General features: G+C 34.0%; 1 protein-coding gene across 1 annotated transcript in view; it reads left to right on the forward strand.

Annotated features, from left to right (window-relative positions):
- Positions 1–26,508, forward strand: part of SLCO1A2 (solute carrier organic anion transporter family member 1A2) — a 40,546-nt gene extending 14,038 nt beyond the window's left edge. The window contains exons 6-13 of the mRNA XM_058558676.1: positions 349–567; positions 3,209–3,373; positions 4,669–4,864; positions 10,150–10,312; positions 11,269–11,441; positions 18,344–18,408; positions 18,973–19,090; positions 26,214–26,508. Of these exons, the coding sequence (XP_058414659.1) occupies positions 349–567; positions 3,209–3,373; positions 4,669–4,864; positions 10,150–10,312; positions 11,269–11,441; positions 18,344–18,408; positions 18,973–19,090; positions 26,214–26,433 (1,319 nt within the window). The 3' untranslated portion in view covers positions 26,434–26,508. The remainder of the gene's footprint in view (positions 1–348; positions 568–3,208; positions 3,374–4,668; positions 4,865–10,149; positions 10,313–11,268; positions 11,442–18,343; positions 18,409–18,972; positions 19,091–26,213) is intronic.
- The last annotated feature ends 282 nt before the right edge of the window (positions 26,509–26,790 follow it).

Below are 26,790 nucleotides of genomic sequence, written 5' to 3' on the forward strand. Positions count from 1 at the left end.
GCTCTTCCTACTGAACCACAGCTATATTTCTTTTTTTAAAAAGATTTAAGCACATAGGTTTGAATTTATTTTAATTGAGCAATCATTTGTGGATAATAAAATAGACTTGTGGTTATTTAATAAATATCTATTTATAAATTCCTTACATGATAGGACAGATAGCCAAACTAATTTATTGCTAGACTATATTGTAACACCACATGTTGTCAGACAAGTTTTATGAATGTCTGAATTACATAAAATTCTATATTTGGATAAAACCTGAGAATTATAATTTTAATAATTTTCTATAGTTCACACAGGCAATAATGAATTAAGCTAATAAAAAATGTGTCTATTTCTTTACAGATGATCTGACCATAACTCCCACTGATACTCGTTGGGTTGGTGCATGGTGGTTTGGCTTTTTGGTTTGTGCAGGAGTGAATGTGCTCACTGCCATTCCTTTTTTCTTTTTGCCCAAAACACTTCCAAAGGAAGGACTAACAGATAATGCTGAGGTCACTAAAAATGACAAAGAAGAGAAACAAAAAGAAGTCAAGAAGGAAAAGGATGGAATCACTAAAGGCAAATATAAACATTTTAAGTACTATATAATTTACTTTTTATAGATGTCTGTATATATATATATATATATTTTTTTTTGCTAAAGAAGATTCACCTGAGCTAACAGCCATTGCCAATCTTCCTCTTTTTTGTATGTGAGCTGCTGCCACAGCATGGCCACTGACAGACGAGTGGTCTAGATCTGCGCCTGGGAACCGGGCCTGGGCTGCTAAAGCGGAGCATGCTGAACTTAACCACTAGGCCACTGGGTCTGACCCTAGATGTGTCTGTATTTTGGTCTAACACCATAATATGCCTGGATGTGTTGAGACAGTTTGTCATTAACAGCCAGCAGTCAATAATGCCTAACTAGTCTGATTCTTCTTATGCTACTACTTAGAAATAAATAATATAACTTAGAAGCTGAATTATCTCAGGTCAGCATTTAGATAAAATTATATGTCAATCTGGGCACTCAATAACTTTATTTATTTATTTAGGTCTCATTTGCCTTAAAATTTATTTTACAGAGAACATAGATCTAATTTTAAAAAAAGAAATTGAAACTAAGAACAAAAGGAGGCAAAAATATACACTAATCAAAATAAGTATATAGTTCTGAAACCAAAAATGTTAGCTTAGTTGTGAGCTTCCTGGAAGTTAAGGCAGAAAGAAAAAAAAAATCATGATAGGTCATATAATTCTCTGTATTTGATAGAGGGAAGAGTAACAATTCTTAAAGAGAAACTCTTCCAAAGAACAAATTGTAAAAAAAGAAAAAATTATCATATGATGTACAATACAGGTAATTCGGACCACATAGCTGTTTTTCACCAAATGCAGGACAGTATTTCATGTGGCAGGTTTTTTTGTATAGATCTGCAAAGCATAATTTACAGGTGCTTCTGTGGGAAACCAAGCTAAATTAGTCCAAGTATTTAGTATTCAAGAACATGGATTCTCAAACTTGGCCACATATTGCAATTACCTAGGAAATTTTTTAAATTACTGATGCCTGGAAATTCTGTAGATATCCCCAGAGGTCTGATTTAATTAGTATGAAGTATGGCCTGGGCCTTGGAATTCTTAAGTAGTGTTTATTTAGAAGGTGGGTGGGGGGCTCAGTTTGCTTATCTGTAAAATGGGGATAATAATAGTGCTTATTATTATAGAGTTGCTGTGTGAGGGTAAAAAGAGTTCTGGCACATATCACTATTATTATTGCTACTAGTATTAGTATTATTATTGTTGATATTGCTACTTCTACCTTCAGCCATAAATTATAGTACCAATTTGCACAGAATTTTTATTAACAATTACAAATTCACTTAAACCACAATTGAACATAATTTAATACCTCTTGGATCATTGGAAGCCAAGTCAGAATCTTGCAAATTCTCAGAGTCGTCATGGTTATATTAACAACTCTCCTCAAGGGGCAACTGATAGAGGATTTTAACATAGAATATTGTTTGTGATCTGCAAGATCAATTTTCAAAACTAGAAAAGACCTTAGCTTAGTATAAGAGTAAGTTTTTTCAATTTTTAAAAAAAATTTGGAACTACTAAGACTCATCTGTTAGGACAAGGATGTCAACAAACATGGATGACTTAAAAAGCTCCAAAGAGCTCTGAACACAGATCTCCTCTGCCACGCTTTTTATTCATAAATATGAATTTTACAACAAGAATTCATTTCTTTGTATTAAACTATGCTTCCTCCTCTTCCAATGTGTATATTTATTGATGCTTTCTTCTAGAATGGATTTTAGGCAGTTTACTAAGCAAACCAAGATAATACACAATAAGTAAGGAAATCAAGACAGAGAACATGAAGACAGGAAAAGTGAAAAGAAACTGTAAGTGAGACCTTTGACCCAAAATGAAGGCATTGTGACCCAGAACATTTGCTACAGAGGGGACGCAGATTTGGCTCTGCGCTTTGTCAGTCCACACAAACAGGGAACAGCTTTGGTTAAGTTATTTGCATCGTCCTTAGTATATACCAAATAAATCAGGATCTCAGGGAGGGAGACCTGGGGATTGCTGTTGTTAAAAGATCCCCAGGTGGTCTTAATGTGCACCCTCTTGTGAACTTTTGGCAGAACCACCAGAATTGTTCTAAAGAAGCAGAAAAATACTTGGTACTTGAGAAAATTTATATTCCACGAATTCCCACACGTATCTTCATTTTAAATGTTCAGGAGTGATAATATCCATATTTGAGTGTGAACTTCTTTATCACATTGATTTTCTTCCAGACTTTAGAGAACAGAACAAGCATCTTTCATTCTAGATGATCTCTAGAGAAGAGAGGCTATGAAGAGAAGAAAAAAGAGAAGGATAAAAAGGAAATGGTGTGAACACAGACAATATTTTGGTCATGTTATGTATACTTTTTCCTTAAGACATGATGGTAACTTACTGAAGGCAAACCTGTTGTGTTCTGATCCCTACCTAGTCAGCTGCATCACTAACTAGCAGAAGCTACCAAAACAATGATATAACTTTAGGTTTCAAGGGGTAAAAAGACTAACAAACAAATGTTCACTAAAAAACAGAAAAACATAATTTGGAGGGGAGGATGATGTTTCAGAAAAAGTCAATCATGAAATGCAAAGCCGAGTTAGTTTGATACTATTTCATTCTTTTCTTTTTTCAGATTTTATACCATTCATGAAAAGTCTTTTATGCAACCCAATTTACATGCTTTTCATTCTAATAAGTGTGATACAGTTCAATGCATTTGTTAATATGATCTCCTTCATGCCTAAATATCTGGAACAGCAATATGGAAAATCAGCTTCGGATGCAATCTTTTTAATGGGTATGTTTGTTCTTTTCCAATTAGTAGCTCACTTTTTTTCCATAAAATGGTGAACAGTGTGATGATGGGTCTAGGAAACTCCTAAATTTGAAATCTGCTAAAATATTTCTGTCTCTGGTGCGTTTCCTCCTTCTGCTCCCCAGTGAAATCAAGAAAAAGTAAGGAAGGGAAGAAGCCAGGAAATCCTGTCTTTCTTCTCTTTTCTGCTCTCTCTTTAGTCAGATTGAAAATTCAAAATATTTGTGGGATTCATGGGGAATGAACAAATTAGATACAATTTTCATATAGGCAATCCATTCATGTGAAAAGGAAGACAGAGTTAACTCATTAGGAGCCCAAGCTTTACTCCCAGATTTTACTCTTTTGGCTCCAATTCATGAATTCCATCTTCCTTCTAACTTAGTTCCCTGGTCCCCCTGGTGGTGTGAGGTGTCTCTGCAACCCATACATTCTGATTTTCCTCCAACCACACTAATCCCTACCTCCCTACCTTGGGTTTCTTCTGGGATCTTTTTAGTTTCGAAAATTGAATTTCCAGACTTCCGGCATCCCCATCACCTAGAGTGATTGTTACAAGTTCACATACCTGGGGCTCACCTCAGACATACTAAATCAGACTCTCTGGTATGAGACTCTGGAATAGATTTTTAACAAGCTCTCTCAACAATGTGATTCAGTGAGCAGACCCTGGCATTGCAAGAATGCAATCTAGGGCTGTCTTTTCCTTTTTCTTCTTTTTTCCTTTGTTGGGGGAAGAATTGGGGGAGGGAGAGTGCGGGGTCAGTAGCAGCAAGATGTAAAATTAAATACACTTGACAATCACGGGCTCAGCAAAATGGACCCTCTAAAGTACCTTGAGCTGAGTCAAATTCTTAGCAAGAGTAGGAATAAAGACATGCAAAATCATATATATCATAAATCATGTATATATAATCCTACCCCAAAGAATGGAAAGCAACAAATTACTGGTCAACTTTGACTTGTCACTCCTACCTGGATCCTAAGAAAAGGGATATAGACCATGACCCCTGCCTAAATGAAATTTAGAAGCTACTGCGATTAATTAAATAGAAAATAATGGTAACAGTCTTCCAAAATATACTTTGGGGTTGTGGGGCATTTTAAAATCTCTCTGTATGTAATATGTAACTAAGTGGGGATAAAATTAAATCAGCCTTCTACACTGTGAGTTGGACCTAAATGGTTTCTTACGTAAAATGTATTAGATAAAAGTAATATCGTATTTTTTCCTTTGCTAAGTCACTTTGTAAATAATATTTTACTTGCATTTATAGGTATTTATAACTTACCTCCAATATGCATTGGATATATAGTTGGCGGTTTAATTATGAAGAAGTTCAAGATTACTGTCAAACAAGCTGCCCACATAGGATGTTGGCTTTCTTTAATTGAGTATCTTCTTTATTTTTTGTGTTTTCTCATGACCTGTGATAATTCTCCAGTTGCTGGTGTAACCACCTCTTATGAAGGGTATGTTGTTTTCTAATGAATGTTGTACTCTTTCAACAGTTAATAACATATTTTCTCCCATGATTATCCGTGACCAGATCATTTGCTAATTGGAGTTAATGGCAGTAATCTGTGGTCTTTCTTCATCTTTCCTCCATCTGTCAATCATAACCCAATCCATCCAGGTTCTTGGCTTATTAAAGAGATTGGGAACATATCAGAACGTTAGCGAGTTTATGATTGCGTGTGGGTGTGTATGTTTGTCTTGTGATATCCTAGTAGATATTAAAGTGGATATCAAAGAAACTACCTATAGTTTTAGGTTGTATTAGAAAAAATTATCCATATATTTTATACTCTCATAAATGAGTCAAATTAAGAGTTGACTATACACTCTCAAACATCTTTGTATGTTTCCACAATGGGCTTAAATTTTAGCCTAACTGAATCCTAATATATGATATGTTAATATATAAATTCATGTATTTCATTTGTATAGTTATGTCTTACCATTGAATAGTTTTTTTTTTTTTTAAAGATTTTATTTATTTATTTATTTTTCCCCCAAAGCCCCGGTAGACAGCTGCATGTCATAGCTGCACAGCCTTCTAGTTGCTGTACGTGGGACGCGGCCCCAGCATGGCGGGAGAAGCGGTGCGTCTGTGCGGGCCCAGGATCCGAACCCGGGCCGCCAGCAGTGGAGCGCGCGCACCCAACGGCTAAGCCACGGGGCCGGCCCACCATTGAATAGTTTTAAATTTGTATTTTGAGAGTTATCTGGGTTTATAGGAAGGTTTTACATAGTGATGTGAATTTATAAATTTGTTTGTACTACATATTTAGATAAGGGAGTAATCAGTTGAAATGAAACGAAGGGCATCCTATCATGTTTCCTTTAAAATTTTCAAGGAATATAACATTGGAATAATTTTAAATAGAAAATCATGAAGTAATTTTACATAGTATCTGATTTGAGTCTTTCAAATTCCATTTAAAATAGGTGTTATTATTTCCATTTTACAGATGAAGAAATTGAGATTCAGAGGGATTAAATGACAAAGGGAGTTCATGGCAAACCTCTTCAACTACATTAATATAGAAACATAGAATTTAAAATTGGAAAAATCTTAAAGATTATCTCCATCCTCAATTATCTTGATTCCTAGAACAAGTGTGTAAAAAGATATGCTATAATCTAGTCGTAGAGTTAGGACTTTAATTCAGTCTCTAGACTCCCATGCTAGTGCTCTTTCAATCACCTTACACTGAACATAAGAAAATTATCTCTTGCTAGACACTTTTTAAAAAACTTTTCTTCCCAGCGTTATTGAGAAATAATTGACATAAAACACTGTGTAAGTTTAAGGTGTGCAATGTAATGATTTGATACATTATATATTTTGAAATGATTGTCACAATAAGATCAGTTAACATATCCATCACCTCACATATTTACAATTTTTTTTGTGTGGTAACTTAAGATCTACTCTCTTAGCAACTTAAAATATATAGTAATTTAACTATAGTCACTATGCTGTTCATTATATCCCCAGAACTTATTCATGTTACAACTGACAGTTTGTACTCTTTGACCACCTTCACTCTTTCCTCCCAAACCTCCCCCAACCCCCAGCAACCACCAATCTACTATCTGTTTCCACTAATTTGGTTTTTTACATTCCACAAATAAGTGAGATTGTATAGTGTTTGTCTTTCTCTGTCTGACTTATTTCACTCAATATAATGCCCTCAAGTTTCAGCCATGTTATCACAAATGGCAGGATTACCTTCTTTCCTGTGGCTAATATTGCATTGTATATATATGTATACCACATTTTCTTTACCCATTCAACTGTCGATGGGCACTTAGGTTGTTTCCGTGTCTTAACTATTGTGAGTAATGCTGCAATAAACATGGAGGTGCAAATATCTCTTTCAAATAGTGATGTCATTTCCGTCAGATATATACCCAGAAGTGGGATTGCTGGATCATATGGTAGTTCTATTTTTAATTTTTTGAAGAAACTGCATGCCATTTTCCATAGTGGTTGTACCAATTTTCATTCCCACCAACAGTGTACAAGAGTTGCCACAACCTCCCTAGCACTAGTTATCTCTTATGTCTTTTCGATAAGAGCCCCTCCTTTTTTTTGTTCTTAGCACTTTAATACGTTGTCTCATGTAATCTTTACACAGTGCTAACATTATTTCCATTTTCATTTCCATTTCCATTTCTTCATTCCATAGAAGAGGAAACTGAGGTTCAGAGAGTAATAGTGCATGAACAAAAGATGTCAAATTTCAACCCAGCAATTGACTCCAGATTCAGAGCTGTTAACCTTTTAAAACTGTTTCTTATTTCCACTGGACAAAGGTTTTGGCTTCATTCACTATCATCGATGATTTTTTCCCTCTTTTTTTTTTTCAGTTCTATTGAGGCATAATTGACTAATAAAATTGTAAGATGTTTAAAGTGTACATCATGATGATTTGATATATGTATACATTTTGAAAGGATTTCTCCCATCTAGTTAATTAAGACGTCCATCACCTCACATATTTACCTTTCTTTTTTTTTTGGTGGGAACATTTAAGTTCTACTCTCTTGGAGAATTTCACTAATAACTATACACTGTTATCAACTAAAGTTACCATTTTATGCACTACATTCTCAGACCTTTTTTCTCTTATAACTAAAGATTTGTACCTTTTTACCAACGTCTCCTTATTTCCCCCACCCCCAGGCCCTGGCAACCACTTTTCTGCTCTCTGTTTCTATGAGTTTGACTTTTTATTTAGATTCCACATGTAAGTGATATTATGCAGTATTTGTTATTTCTCTGGCTGGCTTATTTCATTCAGCATTATGCCCTCAATTTCTATCCATGTTGTCACAAATGGCAGAATTTCCTTCTTTATCATGGGTGATTTATATTCCATAGTATATATATACCATATCTTCTTTATCCATTCATCCATTCATGGACACTTAGGTTGTTTCCATGTCTTGGCTATTGTGAATCATGCTGCAATGAACATGGGAGTACAGATATCTCTTCGATAGCTTGTTTTCTTCTCCTTTGGATATATACTCAGAAGTGAGATTGCTGGATCATATAGTAGTTTTGTGTTTAATTTCTTGAGGAACCTCCATACTGTTTTCCATAGTGGCTGGACCAATTTACATTCCCACTAACAGTGCATAAATGTTCCTTTTTCTCCACATTCTCACCAGCATTTGTTAATCTCTTGCATTTGTTAATAAACATCCTAACAGGTATGAGATAATATCTTGTGGTTTTGATTTGCCTTTCCCTGATGATTAGTGATGAGCATCTTTTCATTTACCTGTTGGCCATTTGTATGTCTTCCTTGGAAAAATGTCTATTCAGTTACTCTGCCCATTTTTAAGTCAGATTATTTGTTTTTTTGTTATTGAGTTGTATGAGTTCTTTATATTTTTTGGATATTAACCCCTTATCAGATATACTATTTGCAAATATTTTCTCCCATTTCATAGGTTGACTTTTCATGTTGTTGATGGTTTCCCTTGCTGTGCAGAAGCTTTTTAGTTTGATGTAGTCCCACTTGTTTATTTTTGCTTTGACTGCTTGTGCTTTTGTTGTCAAATCCAAAAAATCATCACCAAGACCAATGTCAATGAGTTTGAGTTTACCTCCTATATTTTCTTTTAGGAGTTTTATGGTTTCAGGTCTTAAATTTAAATCTTAATCCATTTTAGTTGATTTTTATGTATGGTATAAGATAGGGATCCAGTTTTGTTCTTTGCACGTGGCTGTCCAGTTTTCTCATCATTATTTATGTAGAGACTATCCTAACCCCAATGCATATTCTTGGCTTTTTTATTGTAAATTAATTGACCATAATAGGCATGGGTTTATTTCTGGGCTCTCTATTCTGCTTTGTTGATCTATGTGACCATTTTTATGCCAATATCATACTGTTTTGATTACTATAGCTTTGTAATATAGTTTGAAATCAGGAAGTGTGATGTCTAGGCTTTATTCTTCTTTTTCAAGGTTGCTTTGACTATTGGACTATTCAGGATCTTTTGTGGCTGCAAGACAGGCTCTATAGCTGCCCAGGTTCTTGGGCTAGACTTCCTGGATGGGTGGAACTGGAGGCTATGCTCAGCAGTTGGGCAAGGCTTCAAATTTACTTCCCAGCTTGGGTGAGGCAGTAGAATAGGCTCCACAGCCAGTCTGGCCTGTTGACTGGGGACCTAAATCAGGCAGAACTGCCAACTAAGCTCTCTGACCAGATGGAGCAACCATTGGACTCTGCAGAGGGTCAGAGCCGCTAGCTGGATCTCTGCTTGGGCCCTGCTGCAAGAATGCAGTCTGCCAAGGTCTGAGTGCTGGTGGCTGTAGCCCCGCCCCCCTTCTCCTTCTCTATCTGACACCCGGTAGTGGAAGCCCTGCACATTCCCCCAGTGATTCCCATGTGGCAAGACCTAAGTGGGCTCCTGGAAAGCATCCGACTGTGCTGGGGGAGCTGGGTATCCACCCTGGGCTCTCTTTTCCCACTGGAGAAACCGCAGGCCCAGGGGAGCCCTATCCGTGGGTGCTGTGCTGACCTGGGAGAGGAGTGATTTGATCCGAGTGTAGCCGCGCCTCTCACCCTTCTGCTGTGGTCCTTCTTGGTCTCTGTGCTCCAGGGGCTGCTTCAGCCTCACCCCTGGGTCCTGGGATGTCACAGTGGCGTCTTGTGTACGGATAGTTGCTGACTGGCCTTCTCGTGAGGGGGACTGAAGTCAGGAACAACCTATGTCTGCGTTTTGATAACCGCTGGACACTTTTTATCCTAGAAGAATGTATTTGTTTACTCAATTAGCTATGTTTTTGGAGCTAAATGTATTATCTACATTACAAACTGAACTTACAGATTTTGATCTTCAAGTGAACCTTTGGGATTGCTTTTATGAAATATGATCTCTCGTGTTACTTTCCACCATATGGATCAACCACAGGGAATGGGTCATCGTTATTTTTGAGTTCTAATAATACCTGGAAAAATGCCTCCTATGTGGGAGGCACTCAATTGATGTTTGTTTATCGGCCATTTGTTTATCTGAAATAAATCATTGAAAAAGTCGCTACGTGGTCATCAAAGCCGGTATTTTTCATACCAGAGCCATGGCACCCAGGCCACACGTTGATGGTTGGAAGATTTGTTTTTATTTCGGAGAGGAGAGGAAATGTAATTGCAAGTTGAGATGAAAAGAAGAAAAAGAAAATGCTCTAATAGTCTTTCATTATTCATGGCATTATTTTAAATCATTTCAGAATGCAACAAGAGTTATATGTGGAAAATATCCTTGCTGGCTGCAACATGGCTTGCAACTGTCCGACTAAAATATGGGACCCTGTGTGTGGAGACAATGGGTTGTCATACATGTCAGCTTGTCTTGCTGGTTGTGAGACATCCATTGGAACAGGAATAGACATGGTAACACATCCTATTGGTCTTTTTTTTTACAGAACTTTTGTTTTATGCACCTCGTTGGCACTTTCCAACTATGAACTGGGCCCACATTTGATAAAAGTGAAATTAAAGTTTTACTCAAAATCAAATTAATTTTTTTGTGGAAAAAATGTTCCTTTCTATATGCTCACTTGGTTTACCTTTATTTCTTAGATCTTGTTTTTTAAACCTTCACTGTGTCAGAGCACCTATCTTTAATTTCATAACAGTTGACATTATTACTTAGGTAATTTGTTTTACCAGTGCTCTGGACTGAAATATTTTTGTCATTGAGATAAAGTTTGCAGTTTTGATCTCAATTATTCAGGTAATTGCGTTGCTGTGTTTTTGGTTTTTTTTTCCTTTTTTTCTGTGTGTATGTATGCACGTGCTTTCGTGTTTTTCACATTCTGACAATTTTTCAAGAAGATGAATTAGATACGTTTTCTTGCCTAAAAAAGTCACAATACTCATAATGTTGATTAATGATCAAGTACAATATAAGTTTTGATTCTTCTTAAAACCTGGAACATACAAGAATTCAAAAAGGGTTAACTTGACTCTGTTTTTGAAATAAATTATATTTTTTGAAACAAAGCTTTATTTATTTGTATCTAAATATTTCAACTGAACATTCTGAAACAAATTTTGTTTGTCACACTTAGTGTTGTGGCAAATCAGGGTGTGTTTTAAAAAAGCACGACTTTAGGATAGCTGAGCTATTAGAAATTTATGTCATACATTTAGAAAGAAATACCATTTTTCTGAAACCAGCCTTCTATGTTTTATTTTATTCTATAATCCTAAGAGACACCCTAAAGGAGAGGAGAAGAAAGGCAATAAACAGTCTCTGTCTTAATCTAATTGGCTGTGTAGAAAATGTGTGAGATTGTTGTTCAAATTTTTCTTCCTTAAATAGGATAATATATTTTTTTTGACAGATGTTCCAAAATTGTAGCTGCATTCAAACTTCAGGAAATTCGTCGGCAGTTCTTGGGCTGTGTGACAAAGGACATGACTGCTCCATGATGCTCCAGTACTTTTTAATCTTGTCCATGATCAGTAGTTTCATTTATTCTTTATACGCCATACCTGGCTATATGGTTCTCCTGAGGTATGAGAGTTATTTTCTTTAGATTTTGCTATTAGATTCTCTATTAGATTTCTTTCTGTTCATTTATTAAGGAAACTTTTTCTAAGAAAGCCACTTGGAGTCCACAGTATCTAAGAATTCATGCTCTAATATATCATTTACGCGTTTCACATTACGCATTGTTGAATTTTACGAAATTTTAAAGTTAGCAATATAAATGTTCATCTGTTGGCATTTCCTTCTGTATCTGTCCTTCCTTATTTTTTAGAGTGAAATTAGCGAACCTCTCATTGTTTAACACAAGAAGGGACATTTATATTTTCGGGTAAACCATATGAAACGGTCATTCTGGTAGGTAGAGTGGTTGCCCAGCAGTGATTTCCTGTGGTCCAGCCTATGAGACAGCAGACTGTAAAGCTGTCGAAAGCCCCAGTTTCACCACTTACTATCTACAGGGCATCCGGCAGGTCACTTGATCTTTCTGAGCTCCATTTTTCTTTAATAAAAAATGGGCATAATAATAAATGCTCAGCTGTCTTACAAGGCTATCGCGAGACAAATGATGAAGAGTTTTCTAAAGCTAGGAAACTGCAGAATTAGAATTCAAACTTAGGTATATCACGTATGTGTTCTTTCAATTATAACATTCTTCATGCCCAGTAAACAATCGTAAACATGCCTAGTAAACAAAGTTTGCATTTTTTTCTCTTTTCTTCACCTTTTATGGGAACTCAGAAGCGGAGTTCAGTTAATCATAATTCTCAGTTCATAGCACATTATCATTATAGGTTGGGTAAGGTTTCTCTCTTGTTTTATTTTACTTTATTTTTATTGTTTTAATTCCATTTCCCACTTCCTCTCACCATAGACACTCACATTAATATGATAGACATATGTTCTCAAACATGTATTTTCGTTTGTAAAATATTAAGATTTTTTTATGTGTGTATGTGCTTTTATATTCACACAGATGTTGTTGTACTATAAATCTTGTTTGGGTTCATAAGGTGCATGCATACAATAAATTCACCAAGTACTGTTAGTGCTTTGGAGTTATTCTCATACCATCACTACATGGGAGTTCCTACCTCCTCATAGCTTCACTAACACTTGGAATTATCCGATTTTATGACTTTGATTATTCCAATGGGTGTTACATGGTAGCTCAGTGATTTTTTTTTGCTGGGGAAGATTAGTCTTGAGCTAACATGTGTTGCCAATCTTCCTTTCTGTTTTTTTTGGTTGAGGAAGATCAGCCCTGAGCTAACATCTGTGCCAATCTTCCTCTACTTTTTTTATATGTAGCTTGCCACCACAGCATGGCTGACAAGTGGTGCGGGTCCACGCCCGGGATCTGAACTCCGCAACCTGGGCTGCAGAAGCAGAGCGTGCCAAACTTAACCACTACACCACAGGGCTGGCCCCTCAATAATGTTTTAATATGCGATTTCCTGCTTCAGTGAGTTTAAGCAGCTCTTCAAACTTTTTTCTAGCTATTTAGACTTCTGCCTCAAGATGGTTGTTCATTTTCTTTGCCCATTTTCCATTATATTTCCTATATTTTTCTTGATGATTTTGATGATTACCATCTAAATTTTAGATATTAATGTAATATTGTTTACATGATACAATTTTCTTTTCCTAGTCTCTCATCTTTCTTTTAATTTTTCCACAGTATCTTTTATGAAATTAAATCCTAAATTTTGTTGTACTAAAATCTAACAATTTTCTTGCCTTAGGGTTTATGTGTTGTGGGGTGACATTTAAAAAGTGTTTCCACATTTCTGATTTATAAAAATTCCTAAATTTTATCCTACTAGCTTTACAGCTTTACTCTTTTTTTTTTCTTTTTTGGGAAGGAAGATTAGCCCTGAGCTAACATCTGATGCCAATCCTCCTCTTTTTGCTGAGGAAGACTGGCCCTGGGCTAACATCTGTGCCCACCTACTTTATATGGGACACTGCCACAGTATGGCTTGACAAGCGGTGTATTTGGTCCAGGCCCCAGAGCCGAACCCACGAACCCCGGGCCGCCAAAGAGGAGCATGCAAACTTAACTGCTACACCACCAGGCCTGCTCCCTACAGCTTTACCTTTTACATACAGTTCTTTAAACGACTGCAAGTCTATCTTTATACGTGGTGCAACAGAGATAGATGTTCAGTGTTATTTTTCTTCATATAATAGTTTTCCCAGCATCGTAGCATGAATAAGAGGTCATTCGTTGATTTGTGGTGCCACCTTTATCATATCTCAAGTTTTTAATATAACCTGGGCCTATATTTTCACTTTTATCCTGTTCCACAATGTTATTTTTCTATTTTCATACTCGTGTCATATTGGTTTTATTACTGTGACATTGCATGTGTTGATATCTCATACAGTAACTCTTCCTCATCCACCGACCACTGTCACCTTTACTCTTCCTTTATTCTTTTCTTCTCAAATTGATTTAGCTATTAATGCATGGATCTTTACACTCATGTATGAATTTTGATTGAGTTTGTGTGGATTCCATAGATTAATTGGAGAAAATCTGAAATCAAATATTTGTGAACATGGAATATCTTTCCACTTATTTAAATTTTTTAGACAGTATGTACACACATATAAATATATATGCATACTTACAAAATGGTACCACTTACAATCACAAATATATACGTATCCATGTGGATCCATATATATTTGTAATTGTAAGTGGTACTATTTTCTCTTATATTTTCTAGATGGTTGTTGTTGGTTAGGGGAATGTTGTTGATTTTTTAAAGTTTACTTTTTAATCCAGCAACTTTTCTTATTTATCTTAACAATTCGTTGATTTTGTGAGGTATTCTATGTAGAAATACATGCAAATATGGAGAGTTTTATCTCTTCACTTCCAAACCTTAGACTTGTAAAAATTTTTTACAGCATCAACTTGGACCTCCAAAACTGTGTTAAACTGCAGTGGTGATAGTGAGTTTTCTTGTTGTTTTCTAATCTTAATGGAAATCATATAAAATTTTTCCATTAAGTATGATGCTTGCTGTAGATTTTTAGTATACAGTTTTCATCTAGTTTCTGAGTTCTTAATAATAAAATAGGTATTAAAATTTATTAAATATATTTTTCTACATCTATGAAAAAATAAATATTTAATTTTTATACTCAGTACTTTTAGTCTAGTGAAATAAAGTTATAGATTTTTTTATGTTGATATGTTTGTGTATCTGAGAAAAACCTTGCTTAATCACAATATATTTTATATATGATTTGATTTGTTTAAATAATATTCTGTTGGAATTGTTATATCTATGTTGATAAGTAACACAGACCTATTATTTTCTATTCCTTTTTGTTTTCGAATCATTCTAAGTCCGCAAAATGAATTGGTAAATTTTCTATTTTTTAATTTCTGGAAATACTTACATTAAATATCTGTTGAAAGTTTTATAAATTCACCTGTAAAACAATTTGTACTTTGGGCTTATTTGGACAGTGATATTTGATTATTATTTCTACTTATTTACTGTTAGTGTCTATTCACATTTTCCATTTCAGCTTATACCTGTTGTATGCTTGTTAGTTTATAGGTATTTATAATATTTTTTATCACTCTGATAGTCTCTGATGTATTGAAAGATTTTCCCTGTTTTTCTTCTGTATTTTATGTCTTCACCTTCTTTATTTTTTCTTGATCATTGCTGCCAAAGACTTGTCTGTTTTATTTTTCTTTTTTAAAGAATCAGTTTTTGTTTTTGTTAATCTTTATATCATGTATTTCTGCCCTTTTTTTATTTTTTTGCTCTTGGACTTGTTCTGTTGTTCTTTATCCAACTATTTGAGTTTAACACTTAGATCATTTGTTCTTTTTGATTAATGTATGTAAAACCATACATTTGCTTCCAAGTGTTGCTTTAGCCATGTCTCAACTAGTCTTTTCTGTGAAGTTTATTTCTATTTTGTAATTTCTTTTATTATTTGCCCCACTAAACCAAAATTTATTTATTAGTGTGCTATATAATTTCCATATCTCTGAGAACATTCCATAGGTACCCTTTTATTATTATTATTTCATTTTTTATCTTCAGAGAACATAATCTGAAAGATGTGGGATTTTCGAGAGAAATATTGAGACTCTCTTTGGGGCCTACTACATGGACAGTTTTTGAGTGTTTCGTGTGTTTCTGAAAAGAATGTCTAACTTCTGCATTTTGGTTTACAGTTCCCAGATCTCTTGGATTGAAGTAAATCATTGTGTTATCTAAATTTTTAAAATCTATACTTGTTTTTTTTTGTCTTCTTATTCCATCAGTTTTTCAGACATAGGTGTTGAAATCTCTAGAAATTGCTGACGTATGTCTCTCTATAATTCTGTCAGTTTTCTAATTTATATATTAGGAGGCTATCTTGTAGAATGCAAATGTGCCTTTGATCATTATACTTCTAATATTAGCAGCATTTAATTTTCTTCTTCATCTGTAGTCATTTGTTTCAAGGAAATCTATTTTGTTTCTTATTAAAATTGCCATTTTTGCTTTCTTTGGGTTCATTGTTGCCTGTTATATCTTTTTCTTTCCCTTTATTTTGAATCTTCAGTCTTCCATTTCACTTAATAGACAATTTGCTAATCTGAGATTGGTGAGTTTAACCCACTTATATTTATTGTCATTATTGTGACAGGAGTCTGTTTGTTTGCCATTTTATTTCATTTATTCTATTTATTTGACTTTCTTTTTGCTTCTTTTTCTTTTTTTGCTTTCCACTGTATATATTAGATTTTCTTCTGCTGCTTTTAAAGCTATGTCTTTCAAATGGTTAACCTGATTATTGAAATTCTTAAATACATTTATGTTTTGCTTATCGATTTCAAAACTTTTCAGTAATAATATCTACTCCCTAATAAGACAAGTACTTAATCATGCTCTCAGCTCTCTTTATTTCTTTATTCTCTTCCTCTATCTCCTGTCAAGATCATATTGTAGAGTTTAGCACCTGGATTTTTATGGATATACTTTTGCTTTTCTCTATTTTTGTGGAATCTCTATGGATCTCCTACCAACATGGTAGAGGGATGCAACCTCTATGCTGTTCTGCCAGATTTTACAGAACTATTTGAATTTCTCTCAACATTTTTCCATAATTTGCATTCTAATTTTTCTTTCTGATTCCTGGATTCTGGAAATTGATGTTATTATCATTCCCAATTAATGACAGAGTTTGGAGAACAGTTTAAACTGCTTACAATTTCTTAGCTATTAGGGTATCATGCTTTTTGTGATATATTAGAGATAGAGAAGAAATAAAAATTCTTCAGTAAAATTTAAATGCCCTACTTTCTTTATTAAACTCAGTACTCCTAGTGTAGTGAAAAAAAGTTATAGATTTTTTTATGTTGATCTGTTTGTGTATCTGAGAAAAACTGTACTTAATCACTGTATACGATTTGATTTGTTTAAATAATACTTTATTGAAAATTGTTTCAAATGGAAACCAGGGGACCAAGAGAGACATGCTAGGTCCTGGCTTTTCTTATTTCCTTTTGAGTAAAATTATTGATGCTGTCTAAATAACCTGTGTGTCAGATAGGTAATGTCCAGATCAACTGTGTCTCAGCCTATGCGGCTGTAGAGTTACTCATATCTATTAAATACTCGTGCCAAGAAAATGCCAATTAGATGACATTTTTGCTAAAACTCTATTGCATCCTTTTGTGAAGAAAACTGCCTTTATTTTCTCAGCTGTGAGTTAATCAGGGAAGGAGAGGGAATACAAGGGAACTCTCAAAGTGAATTCTTTGAGTAGACAGCCATGCTGATGCTGAAGTGAATGGGACACAAAAAGTGCCAGTGGGGAATTATAGTCTTCATTTCTACTTATAGGAATTTCAGGCAACGAGGAAAAGGTGGGGGAATTTTTGGAGAGAATGGAGGAATCTGTGTGACTCTTGAAATAATACCAAATCATTTAGAATATTTTACTTTGGATTTTTTCATCACTTTCCTTTGAAAATTTTTATTCTTTCTTTCTCTCCTCCTTACATTTGCTTATGTGAATTCTTGGCTTTTCCGTATTTTGTTAGTACAAATAATTTAAATACAGCTAGGGTTGCCTTGTTCTAGTTTTAAGCTGAAGATTTAACCATTAGAATTAAGAACTACTACTTTGATAAGAGCATAGTAAAGTAGAAATTTATTGATATGAGATATGAAATATTTTTTTTTTGATAACTTTCTGATAGAAATGAATGAGCAAACAGTGATGTGTAAAATACCAAGGACCAGAAGTGGGGCTCCTGGGTAGGCTACAAACTGGATAATCAGGCCTTGAATAACCAAGACTTGAGCATGCAAGAAAATTTTCTAGTGCTCAGTGTGTTACTAGCACACAAACAGTCGTTTTAAGAAACTATGGCATGATTTTGTCTTTTTTTTATGGCTGAGTAGTATTCCATTGTATACACATACCACATCTTCTTTATCCATTCATCTATTGATGGGCGCTTAGGTTGCTTCCAAGTCTTGGCTATTGTGAATAATGCTGTGATGAACATAAGGGCTCATATATCTTTTCATATTAGTGTTTTCATGTTTTCTGGGTAAAAACCCAGAAGCAGAACAGCTGGATCATATGGTATTTCTATTTTTAATTTTTTGAGATATCTCCATACTGTTTTCCATAGTGGCTGCACCAGTTTACATTTCCACTAGAAGTGTATCAGGCTTTCCTTTTCTCCACATCTTCTCCAACACTTGTCATTTCTTTTCTTTTGGTGGTGAACATGATGCAATATATACAGAAGCTGAACTATAATAATATACACCTGAAATTTACACAGTGTTATAAACCAATGTGACCTTAATAAAATAATTTAAAAAAAAGAAACTATGGTAGTTTTAAAATCTCTATTTATTTTATTTATGAATTTATTTATTTTTTAGATGTATCAAGCCTGAAGAGAAGTCTCTTGGTGTAGGATTACATACATTTTGCACAAGAATATTTGGTAAAAATAGTTATTTTTCCCAACATCATATTAGACTATTATTAAATACTAAGTAAATGAGATCACTCTTTCAGAGTAACAGTCTAGCAAATATCTTTTCTGCTTATACATAGCCCTTTGTAATCATATGAGAATGAAGTATAAGAAAAGATGGAGAACTTTCCCATTTTACTCAAAAAAGGCCTATCTGACTTTAATTCCACTTTTCATCTGTTATAAGATTTGAAAAGCAAATGAACAGGAAAGGTTTTCTTAAAATAAAATGTACATGTGATTGGCCCAAAACATTGCAGACAAAATATAAAGAATTATTAATTCAATGTTTTTCTCTGTCAGTAATTTTTATGTTGCATTTATCCATCAGGTTACTTATCCTTTATAATCTAGAAACTTTACAGTAAAAGTAACTTCTAATTTCTAAAAATAAAATTTAAAGCATTAGATTTATATTTTGTTAAACTTTATTTGTTCTGCAAATAGAGAAAATTGAAATGTTTTCAAACAGAACAATGTATCTTAATTCCTACCTTGTTGATGGATTTTCTTTCTCCCTTTTAATTGTAGCTGGAATTCCTGCCCCTATATATTTCGGAGCTTTAGTGGACTCCACGTGTTTACATTGGGGAACTTTGAAATGTGGTGAGTCAGGGGCATGCAGGATATATGATTCCACCAACTTCAGGTAAAGATAATATATATATATTTTAAATTGCTTTCTAAGCATAATCTGTGCATAAAATGGCACCATTCATGTCTAACAATTTCTTTGCCAAGTAACTAGACTACTTTTGGCTTTGTTTCCAGAATAGATACTGATACTATATCACCATTCCTTATTTATGTACTAGAATTTTATTTGCTCAATATTTTCCAAATACTTAATAAATATAAGCTTGGATTACTTCCTTATCCTAGCTTTTCAAAATGTTGTTTGTTAAATTGATTGCAATCAATACATTGAAGGTGATAGCTGTATGTAAGTTACCTAAATTATATTCTCTCTAAAATATGTCCATTCCATCCTGCATAATTTCAGCATCTTAGCCTGATCGTTACTTCCTTTCGCCATCCACCTCTGACCTCCAAAATTATGTTTGTTCTCCCTCATTAAATTTCACTGACGCAATATTCTTAATGTCTCTTAAAGGCTTACTTTTTGTTAATATAGATCTGATTTTTTTAAATTAATTTTTTAGTTTTATTTTTTGGTGAGGAGGATTAGCCCTGAGCTAACATCTGTGCTCATCTTCCTCTACTTTGTATATGTGATGCCGCCACAGCATGACTTGATCAGTGGTGTGTAGGTCTGTGCCTGGGATCCGAACCTGTGAACCCTGGGCCACTGAAGTGGAGTGCACAAACTTAACCACTATGCCGCTGGGCCAGCCCCTAGATCTGATTTTGAACAAAAGTCATATGATAATATTAACCTGTTCTTGAACAAAATTCTTCCATTTTTCTCTTTGTATTTTCATATTCTTTTTCATTTGGAGACCTGAATTTTATTTAAATTTGTATTATCTTCTTCTGATGGGGCAATAAGAAAACTTCATTTACTAAAAAAACAATTTAACATTGTTTAAAACATTCTGAAGTCTCATCTTGATCAGTAAAAGCATATATGTCAAGAACCATGAAGAGAGCAGACAACATGAGATTCGTGTTTTCAACAGTTCCCCTTTCCCCTAAAATCCCACAGGGGTAATGTGGAGATGGGCCCAGGTACATACTGTATATGCAATGGGTTTGCACCACAGTTGAGGAACCCTGAGGATCACTAGAAGTATGTTGGCCTCATCCTGCTGCTTGGCTCCCTGTTGATAGTAGCCTTAATTAAGTGATATTTCAGACAAAATAATTATATGTGGCACCATCTTCTGTCAGTCTGATTAATTAGAGTGGCCAATAAAGCATACTCATGAGAAAATTCAATAGAAGTTAATATAGTGTAGAAACAAGAGGTAGATATTGTTGGTAGATGGTTCTCCATGGATCCCTTGCAATTCTGCATATCTCGTTAGCAGAAGCTTTTGTTCTGGGCTATCTTTTCAAGGATGTTTGAACAGTAAATGACCTTGGAAGATATAGATGGTGTTTCCCTCTGGAGCAGACTTTTCTATCCAGGATGATAAATATAATATTTCCCTCTAGGGCAAAGGTTGGCAGATTTCCTTGCAACCCATTTAAAACATTGGGATTTCCTAAACTCAAGATTTCTTAGCTGTGACCCAAACCCACTGTGTGCACAACATCCATCTGGGTCTCCTTCCGTGTCACCTCTTTGGGACTTGAGGGTTAAGGGAAACCAACCTGAACATGAAGCTTGTGCTGATTGCTGTACTGTGAGTAAAAATGTCCTGTGTCTCTGACCCAGGAGTCTTGTATCTTCTGCCAGCATCCATGCAACTATGGCAGACTAGAGTGTTAGCTCAAAATCTAGGTAAAATCTAGGACTCCTGTATAGTTCTCGAGAACAGAAATACTGATTAACTTTAAATTTTGCCCAAAATATAGGGATGATCACTTACATTTATTCCAATCTAATAGAAAGAGAGAAAAGGATTAAGGAAAATTCAATGGAAGTAAGAAATAGGAAAATAAAAGCACACAAAATAAGTTGAAAAAAATAAAGTTAAATATACCAGGATTCACAATAAATTAAACCTATTGAAATTGCTTCTTAAAAGATAGTGACTTTCATATTGGAGCTTTCAAAATTTCAGCTGTATCTTGTTTACAAGAGACAGACTAAAAAATATAATGCAAAGAAAAGTTGAAGATATAGATAAGAAAAGACATACCAGGCAGATATTAAATCAAGCTTCTGTGGTTATATTAATGATTATGAGACAAAATAGAGTTTAAAGTGAAAGGAATTAATAGAGTTAAAGAAGGATATTACTTAATTATAAAGGAAACACTTTACCAAGAATATATTACAATCATGACCCCATATAAATCTATCAACATAACCTCAAATATATGAAACAAAAATTCACAAAATTATGAGAAGTCTACAGAGTAGAAAATTTCAACACACTTCTCCAACAAGTGAATATAAAATACAGACAAAAAAATTGGTGAGGATATAGATTTGAACCACCAAATTGTGTCAGTTATCTAATAGATATATAGCAACTTTTTTTACACAACCAACAGAGTATATATTCTTCTCAAGCCTATAATAAACATCTATAACAAATTGACCAGGTCTTATACCACAAAGAAAGCTTAAAAAGAAATACAAAGTGTTAAGGCCATATAACTTCTATTTCCTGTCCACAATGCAATGGAATTAGAAATCTATGATAAAAGATTGCCCAAACCTCTCATGTTTGGCATTACCCGTGGATCAAATAATAAATTATAATAAAAATAATTAAGTAACTAGAACTCTATGTCATTGAAAGTACTGAATAGGAAAACTTATGGGATGAAGCTAAACCAGTACTCAAGGGACTATTCAGAACTTTAAATGTATATATGTTTTTTTAAGAAGACTGAAAATCAATAAACTCAGAATTTAGAAAAAGGATAACAAAGTGACTTCAAATGAAGTAGAACAATCTGATAAATGGTTCAAAGAGTTACATATTGATGTATTTTCTATCTAAAATAAGAACAATAGATGCAATATATTTTTAAAATTCCAAAGGGACCTATCTAGATTCAAAGACAGTATAAACATCATCCAGAACATCTGGTTTTCCTAAACCAGAAATTGAACAGAAACATAAAGAAGTAAACAGAGCTGAAGTCAAAGGCTGAATGGAAAGGCTGTAAGCCCAGAAATAGGCAGTGGTTTCTGGGAGATCAACTTCCAAAGGTAAAATAAAGTCTTAAGGATTCAGATTCACTTTAGTCCAACATGGAGTACAATACCCTTGGACTAGGTTGAGTCATGTTCCTCCAAATTCATGTCCACCTGTAACCTCAGAATAGGACTTTATTTGGAAATAGCGTCGTTGCAAATGGCACTAGTTAAATTGTTAAGATGAGGTCATCCTGGTTTAGAGTGAGCCCTAAATTCAGTCACTGGTGTCCTTATCAGAAGAGGAAAGGAGACACAGAGACACAGACACACAGGGAGAACACCACGTGGCGACAAAGGTAGAGATTGCAATGATGCATCTACAAACCAAGGAACGCTAAAGATTGCTAGCAATTACCAGGAGCTAGGGAGAATTGAGGAAGGATTCTTTACTGGAGCCTTCAGAGGAAGCATAGCCCTGCCAACACCTTGATTTCAGACTTCTAGACTCCGGGGCTGTGAAAGAATACATCTCTTTTGTTTTAACCCATCAAATTTGTAGTGCTTTGTTACAGAGCCCTAGGAAATGAATACAAACCTCATTGTAAAAGAAATTTTTAAAAAGCCCTTTTGCACTTCATTGTTGTATTACTAAGGAGAGAATAAGACACAGACATATCCAAGAACTAGACCAAGCAATCTCCTCCTTCTGTGATTATTCCTAGTATCACTATGAAAAATCACCCTTATAAGAACTAGGTCTGGCCTAAGACCTGGGGGATAGGGAAAAGCAAAAGCAAAATTATTAGATATGGAGGAGTAAATACAGGCAAATAGAGCAAGATAGGAAAACTAAAATGAACAACCACCACCACCAACAGAACACTCAAAAAGAGCTTGCACACTAAAGCTTAAAAACACATGAACAAATCCAGTGGTAAAATAGATAAGTACATAAATTACCAATTGAAACATGACTTTATTTCAGATTAAATTTAATTTAATGTAAGAGTCTGACAAAGACTTTAAAATAAATATGCTTAATTAGCTCAATAGGATTAAAAATAGTAAATAGATGACATAATATTCATTAAAAATGAACAAGAAATTATGAAAAATTCTAGCAGAAATAAGAATATCAAAAAGAACTCTTGGAAATATTACAGATTAAATGTATAGCATTGAGATAATAAAAGGATCCTAAATATGTAATAAATTTCAAGTTAATGTAGTTAAAAAGAATTGGTAAACTGGAAGTGTATACAGAACAATTTATCTAGAATGTAAATCAATGATATGAACTGATTAAACAGAAATGAACTACCTATGTCATATTAAAGGCCAAGTAACAATTAAGCATATATCTCAGAAAATTTCTAGAAAAGAGAATGGAGGAAATGGCAGAGATAAATTAAAGAATTAATGGCTTAGAATTTCCTCGAATTTAAGAGAGACACGAATTTTCGCATCAAAAGTGCGCTTCAAATGCCTAGTAGAATAAATACAAATAGATATATCAGAATAAAATGACAAACCCTCAAGGTAAAGAAAACAACATAAAAGTTACCCAGAGAAATAAACAGGTGGCTTTCAAAGGGGTAACAATTAGACAAGTAGCAGATAAGTTATCACCAACACTAGATCCTAATGTCTGTATAATCCTTGTTGCTTTGAGTTTAGGTTGAAATAAAAACACACACCACAGAGCAAGAAATGGGCAAATATGGCCACATATAAAACACAAATTGGGAGCATCAGGAACTCTCATTCATTGCTGTTGGTGAATAAAAACTATGAAGAGAACGTTTGGGCAATAGCTACTGAATTGCGTACTCTAAGACCATTACATATTTTAGAGAAACTCTTGCTCACATGCACAAGGAGACATGTAAAAGGAGGTTTATTGTAGTATTATTAATATTAGAAGAAATTTGAACAATATGTGTCCAATAAGAAACTGGATTAAAAGTGCACACACTTATTTAACAATAGTTAAAAAATAAGTGAAGTAGAACTACATGTACAAACATAGTTTTAAAATGGTGGGCTAATACCGAAATTTTCAGAATAAAACAGTATTATACCAATTATTTAAAATGTAAAAACATATAAAATAATTGTATATATTATGAATGTATTCATACAGACTTTCTAAAGTTATAAAAAATAAACTAGAAACAAAATCCGTAAAATTTAACATAGTATTACATCTGAGATGGATTAGAAGGTGATAGAATCGTAAGGGTACACATGGGACTTAAATGTATTAGTATTTTCTTTTAAACTGGTCTGAAACAAAAATGGCAAAATTTAGTCATTTAAAAAACCTAGGTGGGGCCGGCCCTGTGGCTTAGCGGTTAAGTGCACGCGCTCCGCTGCTGGCGGCCCGGGGTTCGGATCCCGGGCGTGCACTGACACACCGCTTCTCCGGCCATGCTGAGGCCGCGTCCCACATACAGCAATTAGAAGGATGTGCAGCTATGACATACAACTTCTACTGGGGCTTTGGGGGGAAAAATAAAAATAAATAAAATCTTTAAAAAAAAAAAAAAACCTAGGTGGGGAGTACAAACATGTTTGTTAACATTTTTTTCTGTATTCTTGAAATATTTCATAATAAAAGAAAATTTTAGAAGTAGAAAGATGAAACTAAAAAGCAGAAATTAATAAATACACTACAAACCATAAAGGAAACAAAAAAAAATAAAAAGCTGTGTTTTTAAGAAGATTAAAATATAATAATAATAACAGTATAGTCGTGCACTGCACAACGACATTTTAATCAATGATGGACCATTTAGAGGATGATAGTCCTATAAGATTAGTACCGTATAGCCTAGGTGTATAGTGGGCCACACCATCTAGGTTTGTGTAAGTACACTCTATGATGTTCACACAATAAGGAAATCACCTAATGACACATTTCTCAGGATGTATCCCCATCATTGAGCGATGCATGACTGTAATCTGGAAAGGCAAATAAAGAAAGAGAGGACGCACAAATAAACACTATTAAGAATGAAAAAGGTAATACAAGTACAGATACTTAGGGATTTTAAATATAACAATTTGGAAACATTAAATAGTTTTCTACACAAATATATATTACCAAATTTTAATATATAGAAAACGTGAATATTTTTATAACTATTTAAAAACTTGTGTCAGTCAAAAATTCCCATCTTCCAAAGGCACGAAGTCCAGATGATTTCAAAGCAAGTTTTACAAGCCTTCAATGAACTGAGGAATCCTGTATCATACAAGATATTCCAAGAAATGGAAAAAGAGGGAAAACTTCCCAATTTGATTTACAAAGCTAGTACAATCTTGATATTCACATTAGACAAGTTCAGTATGAGGAAAAAGCTTAGGCTGGTTTTACTTATAAATGTACATGCGAAAATTCTAAATAAAAAATTAACGAATTGAATTTAATAATGTATAAAAACTCACCAATAGGTTTATTTTAGGCATGCAAGTTTGGAAAAATCTATTAATGTAATATACCCTGTTAACACAATAAAGGGAGAAAAATCTTGGGTGTTCTGCTAACTATATGCAGAAAAATGATTTGGTGATATTTTACACATTTATAATTAAAGTTTTGAGCAAAGTCAGAAGAGAAGAGAGGAACTTCCTTAACCTGATTAATGTCATCTAAAAATCCCAGAAGGGTAAATATCATAAGTAATGGTGATTCTTTAGAAGCATCCGTGTTAAACACTGGAATAAAAATGCTATCACTGTCAGTATTAAATTTAAGTTGGAGGTTCTCTTTAATGTAAAAATAAAACAAAAATAGTAACAAAAGTTTAAAAAAGAAAAAAATAAATTTGGATTTTCTGAATGAAAAAATTCCAAAAAAACATTTTAACACATATTTAGAATTAATAAGTGAGTTCAGAGAACTTGCTAATATAAGATCAACATACAAAACAATTAGCTGCTGCTGTCCTTATGGCAATAAAATATCAATAATTAAAGATTTCAAACTGATTTGTCCTCACCACACTGTCTATGTAAGATTTAATATGTTTTAACATTTTTTTGATAGGTACATCTATCTTGGATTGCCAGCAGCACTAAGAGGATCAAGCTATATTCCAGCCTTTTCCATCTTAGCTATTTTGAGGAAGCGTCGTCTACCTGGTGAAGATGTCTCTTCAGGAACTATGCTTGTAGAGGCAAAACTTATAGGGAAAGAAAATGAATGCAAAGATATGCACCAAAATTCCAAAGTTTTGAATGATGATGAGTTAAAAACTAAACTGTAATGCTCTATTATATCATGCTTCCCAGAGTTGGAGCACACACTACAACTTAACTGTCTTTAAAAACAATAGAGGTACTACAGGTAACTTTTTCCTGTCTTTAAGAACCTCAAAACAATTTTTTTTTTACTTTCCTCAGAGGGACATTTATAACAACTCTCAAAACAGGATATTAGAACCAGCTTTATTTTTACATTAAAACAGCAATTTCTCTTTTAACTCATGCAAAATAAGAGTATCTTTCCCACATCTCCTTTTCCAAATGATTCTAAAAATTTCCTATTATGAAAATCTATTTAATTCCATTGAATTTCTGCTTTGATATTGGGTTAGCTAAAGACTGAAATTCTCATCCTGCTT

This window comes from Diceros bicornis, chromosome 17, assembly GCF_020826845.1.
Source record: "Diceros bicornis minor isolate mBicDic1 chromosome 17, mDicBic1.mat.cur, whole genome shotgun sequence".
Lineage (NCBI taxonomy): Eukaryota > Metazoa > Chordata > Mammalia > Perissodactyla > Rhinocerotidae > Diceros > Diceros bicornis.